Below are 22397 nucleotides of genomic sequence, written 5' to 3'. Positions count from 1 at the left end.
GAAAAAAGCTATCAGGAATGCTGGGGTTACTACCCCCCGATCGATCATCTAAAATGAAATAGACGTCGGTATAGGTAAGGGTGAGTGAATATTGCCACTGCCACAGGACTGTACTCTGTAGACAACCCAATGTCAAAAACCCCGGAACGTGAAGGGCCGACCCAACGCCAGCACTCACCGGACCGCCAACCGATGACCCCCGCGCCATCTGTACCCATTCCATTCTAGCATGCGTTGTTGACCACACGTTTTTTCTTGTGCTCGATATTTTGTGCCTTTATTTGGATTACCATGTCTTCCAGTGAATTCACCGCTACTAAGTTAAGTACCATCTTCTTGTGGGGTTTTCTTGTTATCGAGGCTTTTATTTGGCCCTTAATTTAATAATTACAGGGTCAAATATCCGGCATTCTCCTGCATTCGCTTTGCCTCCGCCATGGTGACCTTGGGGTACGCCTTTGCAGCTTGTTTCTGCAGAGGTTTCTCTGGGTCATTTACATTTTCCTCATGTTTCATATTTACCCCTTCAGGAAGTTCCTTTTGGAGGTATTTTTCTGCGTCCGGCGGGATCTGGTGCCAGTATTAGTATCTTTTCATTGGGGAGGCTTCCTCCTGCTGTTTTGTTTCTTTAATTCCTTTCTTGCGTGCACCCGGCTCTCGCGCGAGTAGAATTTGTCCTCCAAGGTGGTACTATCTTGCTGTCAGTTTTTCTGAATTCTGGTATAATGGATGACATGGATATTTATGGATTTAATTTTACCCTGGCTTGGCGTCAGGAGCGGCCATTTTGGTTGCCCACTTCCTGTCCGCCTCGCTCTGTTAGGCCATACCCCTAGCACAAGTTTTTATTGTTTTATATATTTGAGTTATATTACATGTAATTGTGTTATTTTGGTTAACTTTAGCAGTACATATCAGCGTTTAGTGATCCTAGCCTAGCCCTCTCGTCCCGATCGGTGGGTTAGGCTGTTTAGGTTAAGCTTTTTTCCTTGTCTCAGCTCCCTTCTCTCCCGACTGTGTTGCTTGAGTCGCGGAGGGAGGCATGGGTTGGTTGAGGGAGTTCCTCGTTCGTTGTTCCATCCGACCGTACCGCTTGTTTTGGGTGTGCTTGGGCCTCTGAGAACCCCCCCCTCCTCCACCTATGGGGGGGGGAGGGATCTCCACAGTATCTTGCCCTTCTGCCCTATGTGTCAGTTGTCGGTTGGCCTTCTGCACGGGAATTTCTCTCCCTTCCCCCCCCCCTTCCTCCCCTCTCTATCCCTTCTCCCTATCTGGGCTTTGCCTTCAGGGAAAGGTGAGAGTTTTGGGTTGCTGTAGGCTGGTGTTATTAGCCTGACCTCCCTTAGTACTTTTGGCTGGTGTCTCATCCTCCCTGCGCGTGGGAAGTCGATACGCTAGTTTCGGCACCCCGTGGGGAGTTTCGGTCAGTGTCTGGGGGTTTCCTCCATCCACTTGGCCTCTATCCCTTGACTCCGCCATTTGTTACTCCCTCCCTGCTATAGCTTGTGGTGTGTCATCCCCTCCCCGCGTGTGGGATGTCGGTCTCTTACGGCCGTCACCCCGTGGGGAGCCTAGTCCGGTTCCCAGTTGAGTGTCACCCATCCTCCTGGCCTCCGTATTAGCTTCACCCACTTCGCTAGTGTCTCGTTTGTTCGCCTTCCTCCGGGTTTGGTTGAACTCCGGACACATCCAGGGTTATGCTCTTCCTAACTGATTCCATTTCGCCGGTCTCTGGTCCTCCCGTTGCTCTCTTGCCTGTTACCACTCCGGTGGTCTTGGTTTTCAGTCGGTTGGCTTGATTCACGCCTCGTTCTCCCATATGTGTGGGAACTGATTTAGTAGTGAATTCACTCCGCCCCCTCCGCTGTACCAGTGGCGGAGGTAATGGGATTTCTGAGGTTTCCGCACCGGAACATCACGACCAGCTGTGTACTGCTATCCCATGTCGTTAACCATTTATTTCCCTGCCGGACTCCGGCAGCAATCCTTTTTATATTTATTTTATGAGTTGCATGTCTTAGGTTAAGGTGTTCTATTTCCGTCGGAATGTCTCCGGCATTCCTTAACTTTATGGTCATGTATTACTTTTTAATTTGCTTCACCGTTCCACCGGGCTACTCCGGCAGGTCCGGTAATTAACTATTCGCATGTCCCATTACCTGCTCTAGTTTAAGGCCCCTATCTCCGCCGGGTCTACTCCGGTGCGCCTTAAGTTAGCATACTCATGTACTGTCTATCCACTTACAGATGGTACGCTGTCAGGAGGCCGGGTGTACTGCAGTGCTGCACCAGCCCTACGGTCATCTTGTCTGCCGCTCCCACTCCGGGTGTGCAGTCTGGGTGGGGGATTTGATCGTTTGGCACCCGGACGGCTGTGAAGTTTGCTACGCTCTGTATGAGCAGGTTCAGGACGAGTCGGTAAGCTTAAAGTTACTGCCCTTAGTTTACCCGATTGCTTTGCTTTTTTAGTGAATTATAAGGTTCCTGACATATCCCTTATATATATATCATTTCACTTAGTGTCCGGTTTAGTAAGTCCTTGTTTTCTTCCAGGCCGACCAGACTTCTCGTGATGCTTCCTTGGCCACCCTTAGGGCTTGGGTGGCTGGTTTTGGGAGGAACGCCCCGTCGGGGAAGCCATATGTGCTGTCAGAGATCATCTGCAACCTCCTCTACCCGCGCGCCGGATCGCTGCGGCTGTTCCTTCCGTCGCCGCCCCCTTGATTGAACAGATCCGGTAGAGACTCAGCCCTCCCAGGATGACAGCTTGTGCGTGGAAGTATCGGAGGAAGTGGCGCCATCAATCTCGACTTGGAGCCTATGAATACCGAACCGGACCAGGAGGTAGGTAGGGAGGTAAGTGAGGCAGGGGAGCGGGCTCCTTTTTGATTCCCCTTCATCTTCAACATCTTCTTTCAGGGTTTCCAAAGTCTTCTTACCTTGAGGACAGGTCAAGATCGGCTGTCCCCAAGGTGAAAAAGACTTTGAAGTTGAAAGGCTATAAGTCCCCAACCTCCAAAAAGGCAACTCCTTTCTCCTGTGAAGCCACGTGGCTGCTCTACCTCCAAGTGGCTTCCACAATAATTTTTGCCACCCAAAACCTGTTAAGGGGTCGAGATTTAGGACAGCCAAGGCTAGCCCTCCTCTTCTGCCTGCTTTTGATCCAGAGGCATTCATAAAGATATACTTCTAAGAAATTTAACAAAGAAGTTGATGGTTGGATAAGCTCAATCAAGAAAGGCTGCAGAGCCAGAAAAGAGTATGCTCTCCGGGTTCATCCGCCTGGTGGTTCATCACTGTCCCACCCCATTCCGGATGCCTCCACTCTTCCTCCCTTTGACAAGGGAAATCCTTGGCGTTTGGCCCTTCATGCTCCCCGGCATGAAGATACCCCATCGAGGGTTTAGGGACATAAAAAGAGACTGCAGGAGTTGGAACTTTCCACCAGACCTCATGCCCCCCCCAGGCTACCCAGGTTGACAAGGAGGCTTGGGTGAGATCGGACAAGGTCCCTAGTCCAGGTCAGTTCCCATGAAATGTCATGCACTTTCAAAAGGATTAACCCCTCTCTCTCTCCCTTCAAAAGTTCTACTGCCCAGGCATGCACAAGTTTTCAAACACCAATAATTTTGTGGAAAATCCCATCCAAAAATCACTAAGTTGACCCCCATCCCCAGACTTCAAAATGTTCTCTTTAAAGAGGAACAAGATTATTCATGAAAGAACATGTCTAAGGTGGCTCAGAAACTGCCCAGGCATGCACAGAAGGTAAGCAAGTATGTTCACCCGTCCCATCGAAACTGATTAACTTCTCAATGGTCTTTCCCGGTGACTCTGACTTCTGGAAGGATGCCCCAGCCACTTTCACGGCAGGCAAACATCAGTATCCAGACTGTGCTTCCAGTCTGTTCAGTGAGCATTTAAATTAAAGTTTCACTCTCCTGAAACCGGAGTTCGGACTGTCAAACTCCCTGTGTTTGGCAATCCCCTACTAAGCCATGAGCCTAACAAGCTATAATGGTTTAAGTTTCTGCTGGCAGGATTTTATAACAGGTGATTACATTGACGTATGGTAACCAAATTAACCTGTAAGCTGTAATATATTAACGGCACAGGGTTTTTTTACAAAAGGTCAGTTCTTTTAAAAAACAATTTATCCCTAATTAGTTTCTAAGGGCAACTTTGTTCTTTCACTGGGGCCACCATAAATGATGTCTCAGCTCAAGCAACCAGGGCCGTTCAAATTGCTCGGTTCAGCCTTGCTGAGTGGGTAAGGCCCATTCCACCTGCCAAGAGCATAGTCCTTGCAAAAACAAAGGACAGATTTGCCTGGAGGTATATGTGCAAAGTTCAGTGTGCTCTTGGCAGCAAGTTTTAAGGCTGTACTCGTTTCAGGCTGTCAATGGGTCCTAGGGTTCAGCAAGGCCCAGGAAACAGAGATTATGTCTTTCAGAACTCCGGCAGCATATATTTAACCCATACTCAGGGATTCATATTCGGGCAGAAAACCCTTCAACCAGTCCCAGGGGTCCTCCCAGGTAAACCCTGCAGAGAAAATGGAGGCTTTCCTCTTGGAGGTGATTATCATTTAGATGAAATCGATATTGCTAGCAAAATGCCTTGTTGAACCCAGAAGGATCAGGGACCTACCTTCAGTCAGGGGAGAAACCATCAGAAGGAATTCAATCACCCCCCAGTGAACAATTCAGAAGTGATCAGAGGCCTTAAAGAAAGGAGACACAGTGGACCTTCAAGGCCGACTGGGCCCACAGTAAATGTCTCCAAAGGCCTGGGGTGGAGTAACTCACCAGGACCTCTGCCCCTACAGGCAGTTCAGTTCGGCTGTGGATCCAAAGCCCTGTCAGGACTTTGCAAGCTTACTCCAAAAGGGGCCACAGTAAAGTCCCACACCTGAAATTCAGGCATGACTTCTGTTCAAGAAATTCCAGTCAACAAAGGTTTCTAGTCTACATAACTACCCATTATTCACAGAAAAATTCACTATTCACAGTATTTTTCACTCAGAAATATTCACTATTTACTGTATTTTCATATAATTTTCATGAATAATTGCACTTTTTGTGATAAAACTATTAAAATACTCTTCTTATAAGCATTTTTATTGAGTTTTTCTTGTGTTTAAACTGTCAAAATGAGCAGTTCTAGCCTTTTTAGAGGGTTTTAAGTCATTTGCCATTCAAGCTATTCGCCAGAATTTTCACTCAAACTGGCAGAAACAGTAGTGCAGCAGTTACAAAGTCCTGCAACATCATGCTCAGTTCCATACCTGGATGATTGGATAATTTGGGCATCCAACGATGAGGAGTGCCAGAGAGTTACAGCCATAGTGATTGAGTTTGGCACCCTTCCTTTCAGATAAACAAAGAAATCAAGTCAGTGACTCCGGGCTCCCATTGTGTAAAAGCTTGGATCATGCAATCAAAAATGGACAAGCTAACAATTCCGACCAAACAAAAGATCCAAGACTAATTATAAAGCCACCAGGCAGTTCCTCAAATGCAGGAAAGCTCCAACATTCTCCCTCAAGAAAGAAAATCCTTGGCGAGGCATCGCTTCAATGTGTATTTTCATCTCTTGATGGTAAGATCTGATTGAGAGAGCAAAACATGAAAGACATAAACAGAGTGTGGTGGAGACAGGGCAGCATTCAAGCTCAAGACAGAGGTGTCATTAATTCCTCCAGTTTTGAGAAAAGACCTCAAAGGAAACACAGTCAAGGGTCTCTTCAATGTCAGTACCCTCAATTAAAATCTCTAGTAATCCACACAGACGTCCAGATCAAAGGTAGGGGAGGATCTATACTCCCAACACAAAAAACTCAAGGTCACATGGTCCAAATGTTCCGCCAGTTCCACATCAAAATATTCTAGAGGCAATGGCAGTGTTTCTGACTCTAAAAAAAGTCACTTGTGATTCTCAATCAGATTCATATCAGACTGGTTCTGGACAGTTATTTTAGTGGTGCATTGTTGTCAAACAGGGAGGCTCCAAAAAGAGCCGGATCAACCAAGTGTTGATAACCAAAACTTTCTGGCACCTGTCAACCAGTATGGTGATACTGACAATTATCTAAAATAAATAGTTGTACGTAAAAACTCTGCCGTTTTAGTCCGTCTCTTCATTATTATGAATGGGCATTATAAGTGGAGCCATCCCATCTGAGCAGGAGTCGATAATGTCATTGCAGACTCTCTGTTCAGGACAACTCCGCTTGAGTCGGAATGGTCCCTGGACAAGGCTTCATTTGGAGTGGTATACCTGGACCCCAGGTCTTCAGGTGGACCTGTTTGCATCTGAGAGCAACCACAAACTCCCTTTTGTATTTACTCCCAACCTGGACCCTCAAGCTCACGCCACAGATGCAATGTCGTTAGTGGAACAAGTGGCAGAAAATCTACCTGTTTCCACCAATAAACCTGCTGATGAAAGTGTTGCACAAGCTCAGGTCATTCAAAGGTCAAGTGGCCCTGGTACAATAGATAAGCAACTGGTTCCTCTTCTTTTGGAACTGAAACTCCATCAAATACCCAACCACAGCCAAAATGCAAAATTCTCCAAAATAATAGACAGTATAACGATTGTTATCTAAAGTTTTACAATTGCTGGTCTGGAGATGTTGAACAACCAAGAATTATTTTATGCTTTGAGAGAAAAAATGTTAAATGAATCCACTGTTACCAAAATCAATTAAAAAGACATTCTCCCTCAAACAGTAAGATAAATTCAGCAGTTTAAAAAATTGATCATCTTTTCTGAAAGAAACTGTTTTTCAAGTCATGACCACGAAATTGGCAATTTCTTTCTTCAGGTCATTTTTCAAAAAGGGTCTGGTTTTAAAAGCATTCAAATATCAATCAGCAAAGTCAGCTTTAAAAAGGTGTTTTGCATGGCTTCAAGATTGACTTAACAGATTCATACTTTTCATCAATCCCGAAGAAATTGCGCTCGTCCCATTAGACCATACAACCCAATTTTAAATTTATCTGAAAATTTTGAAAAAAATGTTCTGAAAAACTTAAGGAAACTATTTTTGTATTAACAGTTGATCTGTTCACCGAGATCAGCAACATTAGTCATTTGCTTGCATTTGTTCGTTTTCCTGATGGCGGTGTTGCAAAGGAATGTCAACAACTAGCTCAAGACATTTTTAATATGATCAGGTGCCCTTAGGAAATGAATGTAAGGGACTTTGTCCTAATTTTGCTTCTCAGGTATGACAGGTATCCCTCTCAGAATCAAACCAGATTTTCCTCCGTCAGGAGAGTTCTTCTTTCCCCAGATCAGAAGTTTTAGCAAAAAATGAAGATTCAGGTTAAGTGGATTCAAAACAAGTGTTATTCCTCCTCCAAGGATCCATCTTTATGTCCAGTTACTACCTTTGAAGGGCTTATTTAAGAGAACTAAGCTCAGGTTTTGTCTGGTCCTCTTTTTATCAGGAAAAAGGAACGCTTTTCAAAGCTATCAGACAACAGATTCTATATTTCATTAAACAGGCAAACCCGGTTCAGTACCTATTCATGATATCCGAGCAGTGGCCACCTCCACTATTATTTAGAATTTTATGACTTTGAAAAGAGCTTAAAGTGTCTAAACAGGTTGGAAAATTAAACTCCATCAGTGTTTAGCATGCAACTATCTTAAATCACTGGAGGTCTGATTCCCTACAGTGGCTGATAAGTTGATTGTCCTAAAAAGAAAATTAATTAATCTTTTCACCCTGTCTTCTTCCTCCCGATGCCTGCCTCATTTATTTACCTTCTGCCATCTTCTCCTAGGTCAGGCAAACAGCCTGACTCCTGATATTGTGATGTTGTACATTTTTGCGACAGTCTTTAAGTCTTTGACATGTTATATTTTTCTGTGATTTAGTCTTAAGTCAGTTGGGTACCTTTATATATGTTTCATTGTTAATTTTAGTCTTGGTAACTTCCAACTGTTGTCTTGATTGTTATCCCTAATTATTATTCAATTTTACTGTTCATGCTCCTTTCTGTATATTTTTTGATACTGAGGAATAATTAAAACTAATTTAGGTAAAAAAGCTTTTATCGTTCCACAGTTCTCTACTTCTTGTCCCTAAATAACTTTCACCAAAACTTAGTATGTTTCTCTCTGAAGAAGAAATTTCAGGATCTGACACAGGTCGCAAGCTCAAAAATAGGATTTTGACAAAGGAAAATCTATTTCTAAGGGAGGACCTACCCTTCTAAATTTTGATTCGGGTTTCCCCTGCTGATATTCTTGTTAGGGGTGCTTAGGAATGGGTACATATGGCGCTGGGTCATTGGTTGGCTGCCGGTGAGTGCTGGCGTTGGTCCTGCCCCTTCACGTTCGGGGTTTTTGACACTGGGTTGTCTACAGAGTACAGTCCTGTTGCAGTGGCAATATTCACTCACCCTTACCTCAACGTCTATTTCATTTTAGATGAATCGATCTGAGGTAGTAACCAGCATTCCTGATAGCTTTTTTCTCTGGTATCTTTAACAATATTTATACCTTGCTAGAAATTCCACCAATGGAATTTCACCCGAGGACCCAGGACACAGGTCCTCCCTCAGAAATAGATTTTTCCTTTGTCAAAATCCCTTTTTTAGACTGGCGCTTAAAAGTGCAAATGGAAACACTGGAAAGCTCCAACAAGTCACTTCCTAATGTAACTGCTTTATTACAGTCTAACCCCTTCTGTAGGGACCTGTTGAGGATTCTATTGTAACTTAAGTCAATGAGCAAGCACGACAACAAAAGTACAGTGTACGCTCTTCTGGGAAAAGGAGAATTTAGGAAACAAAAACCCAGAATTTCCCTTTATCCAATTCAAAAAAGGCTCACTTTGGTAAAAAATCATATAAGCCTGCAATCACGTCCAAAACTTTTCCTCATAAACAGGTAGGTAGTCAGAAGGGACAACCCCCTTCAAAAGGACATCAACAGCCACATCAGCAAGGACATCCTTTTCATAAGGTCCAAAAACCATCTTACAAAGGAGAAGGAAAAGCAATGCCCGGAATGCCTATCAAAGGAAAAGGTAGAGGAAAAGGGGGATATCAATAGGAATTGTTTTGTTGGGGGTCGGCTCCAAAGACGCCACAAGGAATGGAAGTCTTCCCCTTGGGGACAAAGCATTGTTCTCAACAGGCTGGGGTGGAAGTGGTCTTATCCTCCCCCGCCTTTAAAGGGGTTCTTTCAAGCACCAAACCCCTCTCTGGAAGATTACGTGCAGAAGGCCCTATTAAAAGATGCCATAGAGAAACATACATATATTCGCCACCAAACACGTCTCTTCAGTGTTCTAAAAAAGGATTCCTACAAACAAAGAGTGATCCTCGACCTATCAACATTGAACAGGTACACTGTTTGCCAAAAGCTTCAGATGACTACCAATGCCCAAGTATGTTCAGTCATTCCAAAAGGGAATTGGACAGTTTCTACAGATCTGAAAGACGCATACTGGCACATCCCTATTGCCGCTCCCTTTCGCCCCTTCCTAGGGTTTCGGATAGGGAAAAAGATGTACAGGTTCAAAGTCATGCTTTTTGGACTAAACATTGCCCCAAGAATTTTCACAAAATTAGCAATGGCAGTTGTCCAGGAACTCAGGAAAGAAGGAATACATCTAATAGCTTACCTAGACAACTGGTTAATCTGGGTAGCCCACAAGAAAAGAATGCTTGAAAAACCTATGAGCAGTGGTCAACAGACTCCAGTCAAAAGGTTTTATAATAAATTGGAAAAAATCCCACCTCACACCCAGCAGACGCTTTCAGCAGCTAGGACTGTGCTGGGATACTCTTCAGGGCCTGTTGTCTCTCCCCACCAAAACTCAGAACAGAATAAGGAAAAACCTCAAAAGGTTCCTAGCAAAGCCCAGAGTTTCCAAACAGCAATCAGAATGCATGATGGGTCTACTGCAGTTTGCATCAGTAATAGATCCAATACTCAGATTGCAACTGGAAAACGTGAACAAATTTTGGCTATCGCACCCAAGAAAAAAGATGCGAGACCAATCTCACCAAAAGAACCAAAAAGTTAGGGAGATACTTCAGCCTTGGACCCGGAAGGAATCTCTGGAGAAACAGGTCACCCTGACTCCTCCATCTGTAAGAGTGACAAAAGACACAGATGCCTCGTTGACAGGTTGGGGAGGACATTGGAGGATCATCAGGTGGCAGGGAGGTGGTCAGCTACTCTGAGGAAGTGTCATATCAATTTCCTGGAGCTAACGGCTGTCTTTTTGTCTCTCAAAAAACTCAAGCCTCCAGAAGAGACACATTTTCTGTTGGTTCTAGACAACATGACTGCAATGTCCTGCATCAAGAGATCTGGATCACTTTCACCTCCTCTCAACATGTTAATGCTAGCCATCCTTTAGATGGTATAAGTAAAGAAGTGGCACCTATCTGCGATTCACCTCACAGGGTCTCTCAACGTAATAGCAGACTCTCTATCAGGGAAAACGACAGCCTCAACGGAGTAAATGTTGGACAACCACTCTTTTCAAACAATAGCCAACATGCTTCCACAACTGGAAGTGGACGTGTTCGCCACATATGAGAATCACAAACTCCCAGTATATGTATCTCCGAACTTGGACAATCAAGCAATAGCCAGAGATGCCTTCCTACAAGACTGGAACAAGTGGAGGATGATATTTCTTTTTCCTCCATTGTCCCAGATTTCGAAGGTTTTGAGCAAACTCCTAACCATCAAAAGAACAGCTTACTTAATAGCCCCAAATTGGCCAAACAAGCATTGGTTCCTATCACTTAAGCAATGGGCGGAAAGATCAACTCCACTGTCGTCCACTGTTCTATCCCAGAAAGTAGGCGGAAAAATCGTTTATGCATCCTCCTTTCTGAGCCAAGACCTTCACTTAAGGATTTTTTTTAACATTATCTACTGTGAAAACTACTCACCCAACATTGCTAGATACCTGGTGCAAAAATTACGGACGTCATCTTTCTGACAATACCAGTCCGTATGGAAGATATGGTTAGATTATATCCATAATGAGAGCCCAGTTGAAATTTCTATAGAAAAACTTTTACATTTTCTGATACATCTTTTTGAAGACAAATGCCTTGCAGTTGAATCTTTCAGCATTAATGGAACCCTTGCTTTTCAGGATTGACTCCAGCAATTTTTCCTGATCTCTCTCTAGAAAGACCTGCTGAAAAGACAAATGCCCTTAACAAGATACTTGGACTTGCTACCCTTACAACAAACTCATACAAAAGGTGATCTCCCCGATTGTATTAGCATCAGCCCGTATTAGTGAACTGGGCTCTCTTAGATGGACCACACAAACTGTTGATAATCAATTTTATGGATCATTCCTGGCCAAGAATGAGGATGAAAAAGGAAATCTCCTCAGCAGCAGACAAAACATTATGCCCAGTTTACACTTCCCTTCATGGCAAACATCCCAGAAGGTCCGATTTTGCTCACCCTAGAACAAAGAAACCACTCTCTCTACAAAAGAAAAATTACTTGGTCCCATTAAAAACAAGACCACACTCCTTTCCTAGGTCACATGACATTAGGAAAGTAAGTACATCATTGGCCTTCTTCAGAAATGTCTCTTTCAAAGAAGTCTCCGAAAGTACAGGGTGGGCATCAGAGACAGTGTTCTTAAAACATTACTATCTACCCCTCAGACCAAAACACAAGTCTCCCCGATTGTTTAGCATCAAGAAGTCTACACTGCATGTCATTAGGTGGTATGGTTAGTCCTGGCCCCATAGGCTCTACAGCAGAAAACCAGGAGTCTTCCTAATGGGTGAGTATGCTAACTATTGCTGGGGAAGATACAATAAGACTACAACCACACCCAGCATACTTAGGTAAGTCACTACAGAACTTCACCCTAAAAATGCATGTTCTTGTTTAGTTTCTTGTTTCTCGTTACCAAAACCCCAAAACATTTTTTTAGAATAAGGAATGGGGCTTGAAACTTGTGGCTTGACCTCGGACCATAAATGTTTTTCTTTGGGTTGTTTGGGATTAAAATTTTGAGAGCTTAATACTTTTGTCACTTGTCAATTTCTTTTGTAAAGCTCCTTGAGGACGAAACAAGTGACTACGCTATAAAAAAAACAGGTTTTGACGTAGGAAAACCCTATTTTTGGTAGTTGCTGCTGAGTCCTTAAAACCCTCCCACTTCCCTGACAAAAGGCATGGGATTTGGGCAAGGGATCATCCTACATTGACCAGCAGAGTAACAGAATTGGTCTTTTGCCTGCCCTGGTCATAAACAAGATGGCAGATGCACATGTGCAATAGTCACTTCTTGTATTTTTTGACACAGGAAAAACTGGGCTCAGCTTTGCTGAAGATAAGGGAAAATGCCCTCTTATCTTTGAGTCCACTTTACTCTATCATGTGCCATGGTGTTTTCATTACCCGGCTACAAGACCAGGCTAGAAAAACATTTCTTTGATACTAGTCTAGTCACCATGGAGCGCTGGCACACCATGGGGAATTACTCCTTGAGGACTCAACAGTGACTACCAAAAATATGTTTTTCCTAGGTCAAAACCCCTTTTTTGGTGAGTGTTCCTGACATATTTTGTTTTTTTTTTACATATGTAACAAGTATATTTATTTGTTTTGTATAGCTTAGAAATTTATGAGAGAGAGAGAGAGAGAGAGAGAGAGAGAGAGAGAGAGAGAGAGAGAGAGAGAGAGAGAGAGAGAGAGAGAGAGAGAGAGAGAGAGAGAGAGAGTGTGCCACATTTTTCACAGAATATGTGATGGTACTTTGTCAGTCATTTTTTTTTTTTTTTTTTTTTGCTATAATTACAACATTTTGCACTGTAATAACTAAGTAATTTATCTAAGTGTGCTAAGGATGAAAAGCAAAGGCTTTATCATGAACAGTTTCTTTTTGGCACATTTTTTTTTTGGGGGGGGAAGTGCAAAATTTTCTTGTATCTCATAATTTCTACTTCTTATTCCACCTTCATAAAGTTATTTTGGGAGGCTTTTTATGTCACTATATAGAGCAATCATTCAGCTGCAGAAATAAAATTGAGCAGTCTACCTGGGAAACTGCAGAACTAAACATCTTTAGAAAAAGAAACAGCTATAAACAATTTTACTCCTACCACTCAAGTCACTGCCAATTCCCACAGACATAATTGTTAACAAGGGTTAATAGGCAAAAAGGTCAAAGCAATGTGTGAGACCAAAATTAAATATTTTTGTGATTCACCAGCTATTAAAATGTCAAACAACAAACAACAAGAATATTATACTCATCTTCAAATCAAATTAGCCATTTTTTGTTACCTTTGGTTGCTCATATCACAGCATGACCAGATCTGATATAGTTACTACACAGCTGCTGCTGTGAATGTCTAAGCAGCAACTACCATAAATATATTACCTTGTCTTGAGCTCCAAATAAAAGAAGTAAAATCTAGGTAATTTACCTTTGGGACATATCATGATTGTCACACAAATGGAGCTCTTTTGCTTGGTCTTCTGCCTGCTGCTCTTCTTCAGCAAGTTTCAAATCAACCAGAAAATCTTCCGGCTTTCGCACGGCAGCATTCATAACCAGTTCTGCTTGTGTTATATTTTCTCCCTATGGAAGAATGGATTATGACAGTCTATGTACAAACTAAGCAAGTGATTATAGGTGAAAGTGTCATAAGACTCAACCAACCAGGATACTGTGCAATGAGATTATTTGAAATGAATCAGACTGCGTTTGCAAGATACTTATCTAAATCAATCTACATTTCTGAGGAAAGGGTCTAGCAAGATGGGATCTTATCTTCATAAATTCATTGGATCATTTGATACTGGTAACATTTATCTTCCAGTTGGTAAAGACTAAGATCATTCTTAAATCTGTGCAGTATCCAGATATACTGTGTATGGGATAATACAATACGTATTTACACAACAACAAAATTTCACTGTAACAACCCTGTACAAGGCTTTAATGAAGACACCATTAAGTTCTGGGATAGTAAAGATTGTTCATATTGTTATAATTACAAAATCCAGGACACTTTGGTTCAAAAGTCAATGAACTGAGAACAAAAATAGAAAAGTACTTTTAACTGCAAACAGAGACAGTGATGCCTTACTATATTAATCTTGCTTAAAGAAAAAATGACACTTTCGTAATACGTTTCATATATACTTACCGAGTAATTACGTAACTAACATTTCTACTCGCACGGCAACCTTTTAAAAATTCGCGGTAGCACTTCTAATGTTTTTGTGTAGGTGACGGGCTCCACCCACTATCTGAGCACCCACAGAAATTAACTGGCAGGCAAGCTCAATTTTGTTTGTGCCCTTATGTCCATCAGAGGGGAGGAGGATGGGCTCTGATTCAGTAATTACTTGGTAATTTCATATAAGTAACTTACCAAGTAATTACATAGCTGAATCCCACATTGAATAGAGGTGGCATATATGGATATATTCTACTCCAAAACATTAAAGCATGGTAATGACTTTAAATAGAAAATTTTGCCAGCTTTCATACAACGCCTGTTGTTTCCTTACCTGTTTAGAGAGCTACTGCAGGTGCTACTGCCTCTGGTTGGTGCTCATCTTAAACTGTAGTGGTGTGGTGGTTGAGCCGTGGGTTGCCTCTACTTAACACACTGACTGTGATTGGCAACTCTGCAAATTGTCCCAGTGGGCGATAACTTTAAACCCATATAAATTCAGTAACCAGCAACCTACTGAAGTGGGAATTTCTACAGTATTTCTGTGAGGTAAGCTGAGTGCTCAGACAAGTGTAAAACCCGTGACTTTATCTGGTACACTTCGCCCGACACAATGAAAGTCTTTACTATAGGTATTCTGCACCTAATATGGACAAACTAGATGCAGTCATATACGGTTCAAGTCGCCCAAAATGATTAAAAACATTTCTGTAGGCGTTGTGTGCCACGTATGGTCACACTTTGGATGGCCAGATATGGTGCATATCTCCCAGAATGATCTCAGGAATTACTGTATGCAACATGTACCAGATATGGATCATGCTGGTGTGGCTGATAATGCTACACACCACCCTGTATGACATTTGGTCAATTGAAATGTGTAGATTTTCAATATATTGTTATTTCACAGACAATCTATGTACTCACCCACACACACACACACACATATATTATCTATATATATATATATATATATATATATATATATATATATATATATATATATATATATATATATATATATATATATATATATATATATATATATATATATATATATATATATATATATATATATATATATATACATATACATATATACACACACAAGGTAAACCCTGTATTCGTGGGGGATGCGTTCCAGACCCTGCCCCCGTGAATAGCTAAAACCTCATAACACTTAGAACCCCCCTCTAAAAACGCTTATAACTGTCTACCATGAAAGGTCAAACACCAAAGTATGCCTAAAAATACCAGCATACAACAAAAATACATTAAACTATTATCTTATTACTGTATTAATCTTTGAAATGATATTAATATCATTTCCAAGTCATCTTAAACACTCTATCGTTAAAAATACACGTACGTACTGTATGGCTTACAGCTGTAGGTGAAACTAATCCAGTTCCCCCATACGTATTAGGCCACACACATTTTCTTTCATACAGTTATAAGCGTCCCGTTTTCTGTTAGAGGGGAACCATTGGTATTTATACGTAATTCACAAAGAGAGAGAGAGACAAAAAAAAATATGTTTGCACATTTCAAAAAATTTAATACTATGTGCATATTAAAATTACTACATAAGTAAACCATACAGGTACTCACCAGTGATGAATGTTGATTAAAGATGATGATGATTAATTAGCTGTCCAGTCCGATGACTGACAAAGATATGACTGCACAGCAAAGCAGAGGAGTTACAACCCATCTGAGGGTGCCTCTTCACCTTCAGGAGGTGCTTCGGGAGGCAATTCTTCAGTTGATTTTGGAGGCACTATTTCAGTTGATTTGGGAGGCACTTCTTCAGGCGATTTGAGAGGCACTACTTCAGGTGATCAGAGAGGCTTTGGAGGGGCCTTCTCCATCCATCTGATGAACATGGTGATAGGCAGCTGCTGTCGCTGCTTCTTCATGGTGGTGAGGGCTTGATTATAGGGCTCAAATGCTAAATCAAGATTTATGCAAACCTTAAGGAGCATTCCATATAATGATCCCATGTTGACACATACTCCTAAGTATCCTTGATCATTCTCTTAATGTGGGACAGACGTTCCAAAGTCAAGCCGCCCTCCTCTTCTTTCTGCTCCTCCCTTGAACCTGGCGTATCTTCTTCCTCACTGGCAGACATCATCAGGTCTTCCAAATCCTGCTCCGTCAGGGGGTCAGAGTGGGCATCAAAGAGAGTGCCGACTTAATCCTCGGTGATGTCCTCGAAGCCTTCTCCACCTAGAATCCTCGCCAACTGGACAGCCTTATTAATGGCCGAATGTTGAATTTCTTCAGGAGAGAAGCCCCTGTAATCATGAACACACTCCGGCCACAACTTGTTCCAGCACGCGTTCAGGGTCTCCTACTTCTTGTCATTCAGTGATCAGATGATTATGGTCAGACGTGTGGCAATCGTGAATTTACGCCAATAATCTTTTAGCGTAACTTCACTGTCATTGTCCATTGCATTCACAAGGTGCTGGAGGGAGTTCCCAGTATAAAGGACCTTGAAGGCAATGATCACGCCCTGGTCCATAGGCCAGAGAAGAGAGGTAGTGTTGGGAGGGAGGAACTCAAGCTGGACTCCCTTGTAACAAAGATCGAGAGGGTGGCCACCAGCATTATCCATGATCAGCAACACCTCGAACTCCATGCCCACATCATTCAGGTATTGCCTTACTTGAGGGATGAAGCTCTGATGGAACCAGTACTCTGTAAGGACTTTGGTGATCCAGGCCTTAGGGTTATGCATCCACAACACAGGCAGCAATACCTTGTTCTTATTCTTGAGGATCTTGGGGTTTGCAGCCTTGTAAATGAGGACTGGTTTAAGCATGAAACCAACCGCATTCCCACACATGATGAGGGTAACCCTATCCTTCTGGGCCTTGAATCCTGAGGCTTTAGCTTCGTCCTTCATGGGTTATGTCCGGGAAGGCATCTTCTTCCAGACTGGCCAGTCTCATCCATATTGAACACCTGTTCTGGATGGTAGCCCTTCTCCTTGAGGATTTTCTTGAAGGTCTCCGAATATTTTGCAGCTGCTTCAATGTCTGCAGAAACTGATTCCCCATGCAGAGTAACAGACTTTAGGTGGAACCACTCCTTGCTGGCCTGGAAACCTTGAGGCACTGACGATGGTCTTGCTCGGGGCTCTTTCTCTTCTTCTTCTTCTGTAGGCACGGGCTCATCGAAGCTTAAAAATTCTAATTCCCCTTCTTCAACAACGCCTTCCTCTGCCTGTACTACGTCGTCAGCTTCCGTAGCAGTTGATAACTGCTGGTAGAGTTGTAGTGCTTTCTCACGAATGATGTTGAAGTCGAGGGGCATATTCTTCTTTCAGCAGTCCTTTATCCAGAACGCCAGCACAGATTCCATCTTCATGATTATCCCACACTGTTGCAACTGTCTTTGCACTACTGCAGTAGCTCATGCTTAAAGGCTTTCGTATCTCCGCCGCTTTCTTCTTTATATACCACACTGTCCTCTCACTAGCATTAAAATGGTGGCCAACCACAGCAAAACTTTTGCCCTCCTTTAACACATCAAGAACTTTCACCTTCTTCTCGAGTTTCATAACTGTCTTCTTTCTTTTAGACTCTTTGCCAGAAGCCTTAGAAGGAGCAGGGCATTTTTTACGAGGCATTTTAGGGCCGATTACCGCTTATGCACAAAGATTAAGAAACCAAACACAAAGATACGAGATTTCACACGATCAGAAGATGCTACAGACCAAGCACAAACCGAGAAGGATGCTGTAGATGCGGTCTCCCAGAATTCCATGTTTGCAAGTTGGTCTTGAGTGTTCAGCCAATCAATGCCAAGTGAATAGCCAATGAGCGCCAAGGAAAACGAATGATGCTTCTGGATTGGCTGCTTTGCAGATGATAGCCAATAGCGTGTCGAGTATCACTGGTCCTGGGTACACAGCATCCAGCATCTCGAGTTCTTTGTATTTGCGGAGAGGTGGCTTGGGTGAATCACTTTTAAGAAAAACAAATATATGTTATTGAAATTTTGCTGTGTTTACATTAATATATTACAGTACTGTAATATGTGAAAATTAGTCAATCTTTTTTCATCATACAAAATGTACTTACAGTAGTCATGAATATGTACTTAGTACGTACAGGAAAAAGCTACGTACCGCAGACGTAAACATACGTACCCTGCTATTCCTGTTGTCTTACGTATTTTACACATGCTCTGTGTACTACCTGTATCATCCTAAAACAATTTTTGTATGTAATATTTAAAAATCATCCTACAACAAAACATTTAACCCTTAAACGCAGAGCCTCTATTTACAAAAGCGTCTCCCGTATGCCGGTGCGGTTTGAGAGTTAGCGCCGAAGTGGAAAGAAAGTTTTTTAAAAAAATCACAGCATGCTTAGTTTTTAAGATTAAGAACTCATTTTTGGCTCCTTCTTTTGTCATTGCCTGAAGTTTAGTATGCAACCATCAGAAATGAAAAAAAAATATCATTATCATATATAAATATTGGAATATATGACAGCATGAAAAAAAATTTCATATATAATTTTATACAAATCGCCCTGTGAGCAAAATGGTTAGAGCTAATGAGTTATTTTTTTTCTCATTGTATTGTACACTAAATTGCAAAGATTTTGGTATATAACAAATTGTAAAACGATCAAAGCAACACAGAGAAAATATTATCACAAAATGATGCATGAATTTGTAACGCGCGGACGTAAAAATAAGTTTTTTCAAAAATTCACCATAAATCGAAATATTGTGCTAGAGACTTCCAATTTGTTGCAAAATGAAAGTAAATGATTGAATATTACTAGAATGTAACAGTTTTAGCTTACACTTGCGTTTTTCGACCATTTCGGTCGAGTCAAAGTTGACCGAAGGTTGAAATTTTGGCGCTTAGCGTGATTTATATGAAAATATTTCAAAACTGATAAAAGCTACAACCATGTGTTATTTTTTGTTGTGTTCTACATGATATTGTGCACATTTACATATATAAAACTTTATGTAACGGTTAATATAAAAGGGTGCAAACATTACGACAAAGTGACTAAAGAATTTCTGAGATTTTCGGCAGAGTTAGCGCGAGTGGACGTAAGGGAAAAGTTTTTTCAAAAATTCACCATAAATTGAAATATTGTGCTAGAGACTTCCAATTTGTTGCAAAATAAAGGTAAATGATTGAATATTACTAGAATGTATCAGTTTTAGCTTACAATTGTGTTTTTCGACCATTTCGGTCAAGTCAAAGTTGACCAAAGGTTGAAATTTTGGCACATCGTGATTTATATGAAAATATTTCAAAACTGATAAAAGCTACAACCGTGAGTTATTGTTTGTTGTATTCTACATGAAATTGCGCACATTTTCATATATAAAACTTTATGCAATGGCTAATATAAAACGGTGCAAACATTACGACAAAGTAACTAAAGAATTTCTGAGACTTTCGGCTGAGTTAGCACGCGTGGATGCAAGGAAAAAGTTTTTTTTTTTTAAATTCACCATATATCGAAATATTGTGCTAGAGACTTCCAATTTGTTGCAAAATGAAGGTAAATGATTGAATATCACTAGAATGAAAGAGTTTTATCTTACAATTGGGTTTTTCGACCATTTCGGTCGAGTCAAAGTTGACTGAAGGTTGAAATTTTGGCACTTAGCGTGATTTGTATGAAAATTTTTCAAAACTTATAAAAGCTACAACCATGAGTTATTTTTTGTTGTATTTTACATGAAATTGCGCACATTTTCATATATAAAACTTTATGTAACGGCTAATATAAAATGGTGCAAAAACTACAACAAAGTGACTAAAGAATTTCTGAGATTTTCAGCTGAGTTAGCATGCGGACGTAAGGAAAAAGTTTTTTCAAAAATTCACCATAAATCGAAATATTGTGCTAGAGACTTCCAATTTGTTGCAAAATGAAGGTAAATGATTGAATATTACTAGAATGTAAGAGTTTTAGCTTACAATTGCGTTTTTCGACCATTTCAGTCGAGTCAAAGTTGACCAAAGGTTGAAATTTTGGCACTTATCGTTATTTATATGAAAATATTTCAAAACTTATAAAAGCTACAACCATGGGTTATTTTTTGTTGTATTCTACATGAAATTGCACACATTTACATATATAAAACTTTATGTAACGGCTAATATAAAACGGTGCAAAAATTATGACAAAGTGACGAAAGAATTTCTGAGATGCGTTGCTGATGCTTACTAGTGGGAGAAGAAAGAAATTCGCGCATGCGCAGCTGGATCACGCTTGTAAACAAAATAACAGCGTGATCCGTGAACTCCCAGCACCCCTCAAGGCGTGTGATTTAAAATTTTTCACAAACTAGGCCTATAAGTATTTTTCCGCAAATATTTAAAAAAGCTTTTTGTAGTCGACGTATTTTACGTCCACTTGGCACCCGACAGAATTTTCGTCGACGTAAAATACGTCCAGTTGGCGTTAAAGGGTTAATAAAATGTACAGTACTGTATGCGCAGAATATCAATGTCAGTATATGTACGCGCAATAGTACCTTGCGTATACTGTACGGGCAATTGACCCAATATAACTCGATTCATTGCTATCTCTCGTTTGTGTGCTTTGTGTGTACAGTACTATGGACCAAGGATATTTTTGGAAATCTTGCATTAAGACGTACTCTAAATGCTCTGCTTCTTCTAAGGCCTCTGGCAAAGAGCCAACAATTAATGACGTTGATGAGAAGAAAGTAGACATGGTTGTTATGTCAAGAGAGGGCAAAAGTCACGAAGTAGCAGCCCATTACAGCATGACATTAAGTGCGGTCGCCTGCACTGAGCATGAACAAGGTAAAATACTCATGCAGACCTACCGTACCACCTTTGTTGCCATGTTCAAATACCTTGACATGACAGCACCTCCCGAAACCCCAGACAAAGCACCTCCTGAAGAAGGTGAAGAGGCGCCCTCAGACGAGATGTAACTCCTCTGCTTTGCTGTGCAGTCATATCTCCATCGCCATTCATCGTACTGCACAGCTAATTCATCATCACCATCTATAATCAGCATCCATCACCAGTTAGTACCCGTATGATTTAATCTTATTATTACGTATTCTTATTCAATTTTATTACTACTATGTACTGTAGTATTATTATTAATTTACATCATTACTTAATGTTATTATACAATACAGAATATTGCTATACGCTAAAGACAAAAAATCTACATCCGCAAATAGGCAGGTTCCTGCGAACATTTTTAGATATGTTCCACAGAAAAACCTGCGAATACGTGAGTTTTCCCGTGAATAAATTTTAGATAGGTTCCACAGAAAAATCTGCGAATAGGTGAGTCTGCAAATACTGAGTCCACAAATACGGGGGGTTTACTATTACTGAAAGGATAACTGGATGGTACCTGATGGAGTATTTATTCAGAAAAAGTTACGAGCTTTCTTGGACAAACAGTCCACATTATCAAGTATGCGTACAGTGACCAGACATGTAGTCCAGCTGTATTTATATCTGTGTGCTGGGTACTTTTAATCCTATAATCGTCTGGCTGCTCCTGTGTGACTCCCACCCACTCATGACCTTGGCCTTTCTCTGCCCCCTTCTTCTTCCAGGTGTCCGTCTTCCGTGCGTTCTCTTGCGTTTTTCATTCGTTTCCTTGCTACTGTGGAGTATAAAATTTTTCTAGATATGCTGTCTTCAAGGCAGTTTCCTGTGTTCCCTGCCATTGTGTTTTTGATGCATGTTATGAAGGCATTCTCTACAGCCAGTCTGGCCGTTTTGCTGGTATTCCTGTACAGAAAACTCATATTTTCCCAGTCTATTTTATGGTCATTTTCCCAACAGTGTTTGGCAACTGCCGACATCTGATTATAATGCCTTATGTTCTGCATGTGTTGTTTGCTTCGCTCTTTACATGATTTGCCAGTTTCGCCATAGTACCCATCTTCACAGTCTAGACACTCTGCCATATATAACCGCCCCCTATAATCTCTTCCCCTTCTACCAACTTTTTGTTTCTACCTATTTTATTCCTAATAGTGTTTTTGTAGCTGCCTATCAATTTGAAATTATCTAGCTTCCTGCTGATGGGTGCAATAGAGTTGTTGTCCGAGACTATAATGATTTTCTTCCCTACCAAATGTTCCTTTTCTATCCTTTCCCTCTCCCCAAAATAGTTTTTCCTTGCCTTGATG

At 41.3% G+C, this 22397-nt stretch overlaps 1 protein-coding gene across 4 annotated transcripts in view; it reads right to left on the bottom strand.

The window, feature by feature from the left end:
• Nucleotides 1–22397, bottom strand: part of LOC136831732 (uncharacterized) — a 175093-nt gene that overhangs the window by 105412 nt on the left and 47284 nt on the right. For all 4 annotated transcript variants that reach the window (XM_067092361.1, XM_067092369.1, XM_067092375.1 and 1 more), the window contains one exon: nucleotides 13452–13606. In XM_067092361.1, coding sequence (XP_066948462.1) covers nucleotides 13452–13606 — 155 coding nt within the window. The remainder of the gene's footprint in view (nucleotides 1–13451; nucleotides 13607–22397) is intronic.

The sequence above is a fragment of the Macrobrachium rosenbergii genome, chromosome 4 (assembly GCF_040412425.1).
Source record: "Macrobrachium rosenbergii isolate ZJJX-2024 chromosome 4, ASM4041242v1, whole genome shotgun sequence".
Lineage (NCBI taxonomy): Eukaryota > Metazoa > Arthropoda > Malacostraca > Decapoda > Palaemonidae > Macrobrachium > Macrobrachium rosenbergii.
This window is presented reverse-complemented; position numbering and strand designations above follow the sequence as displayed.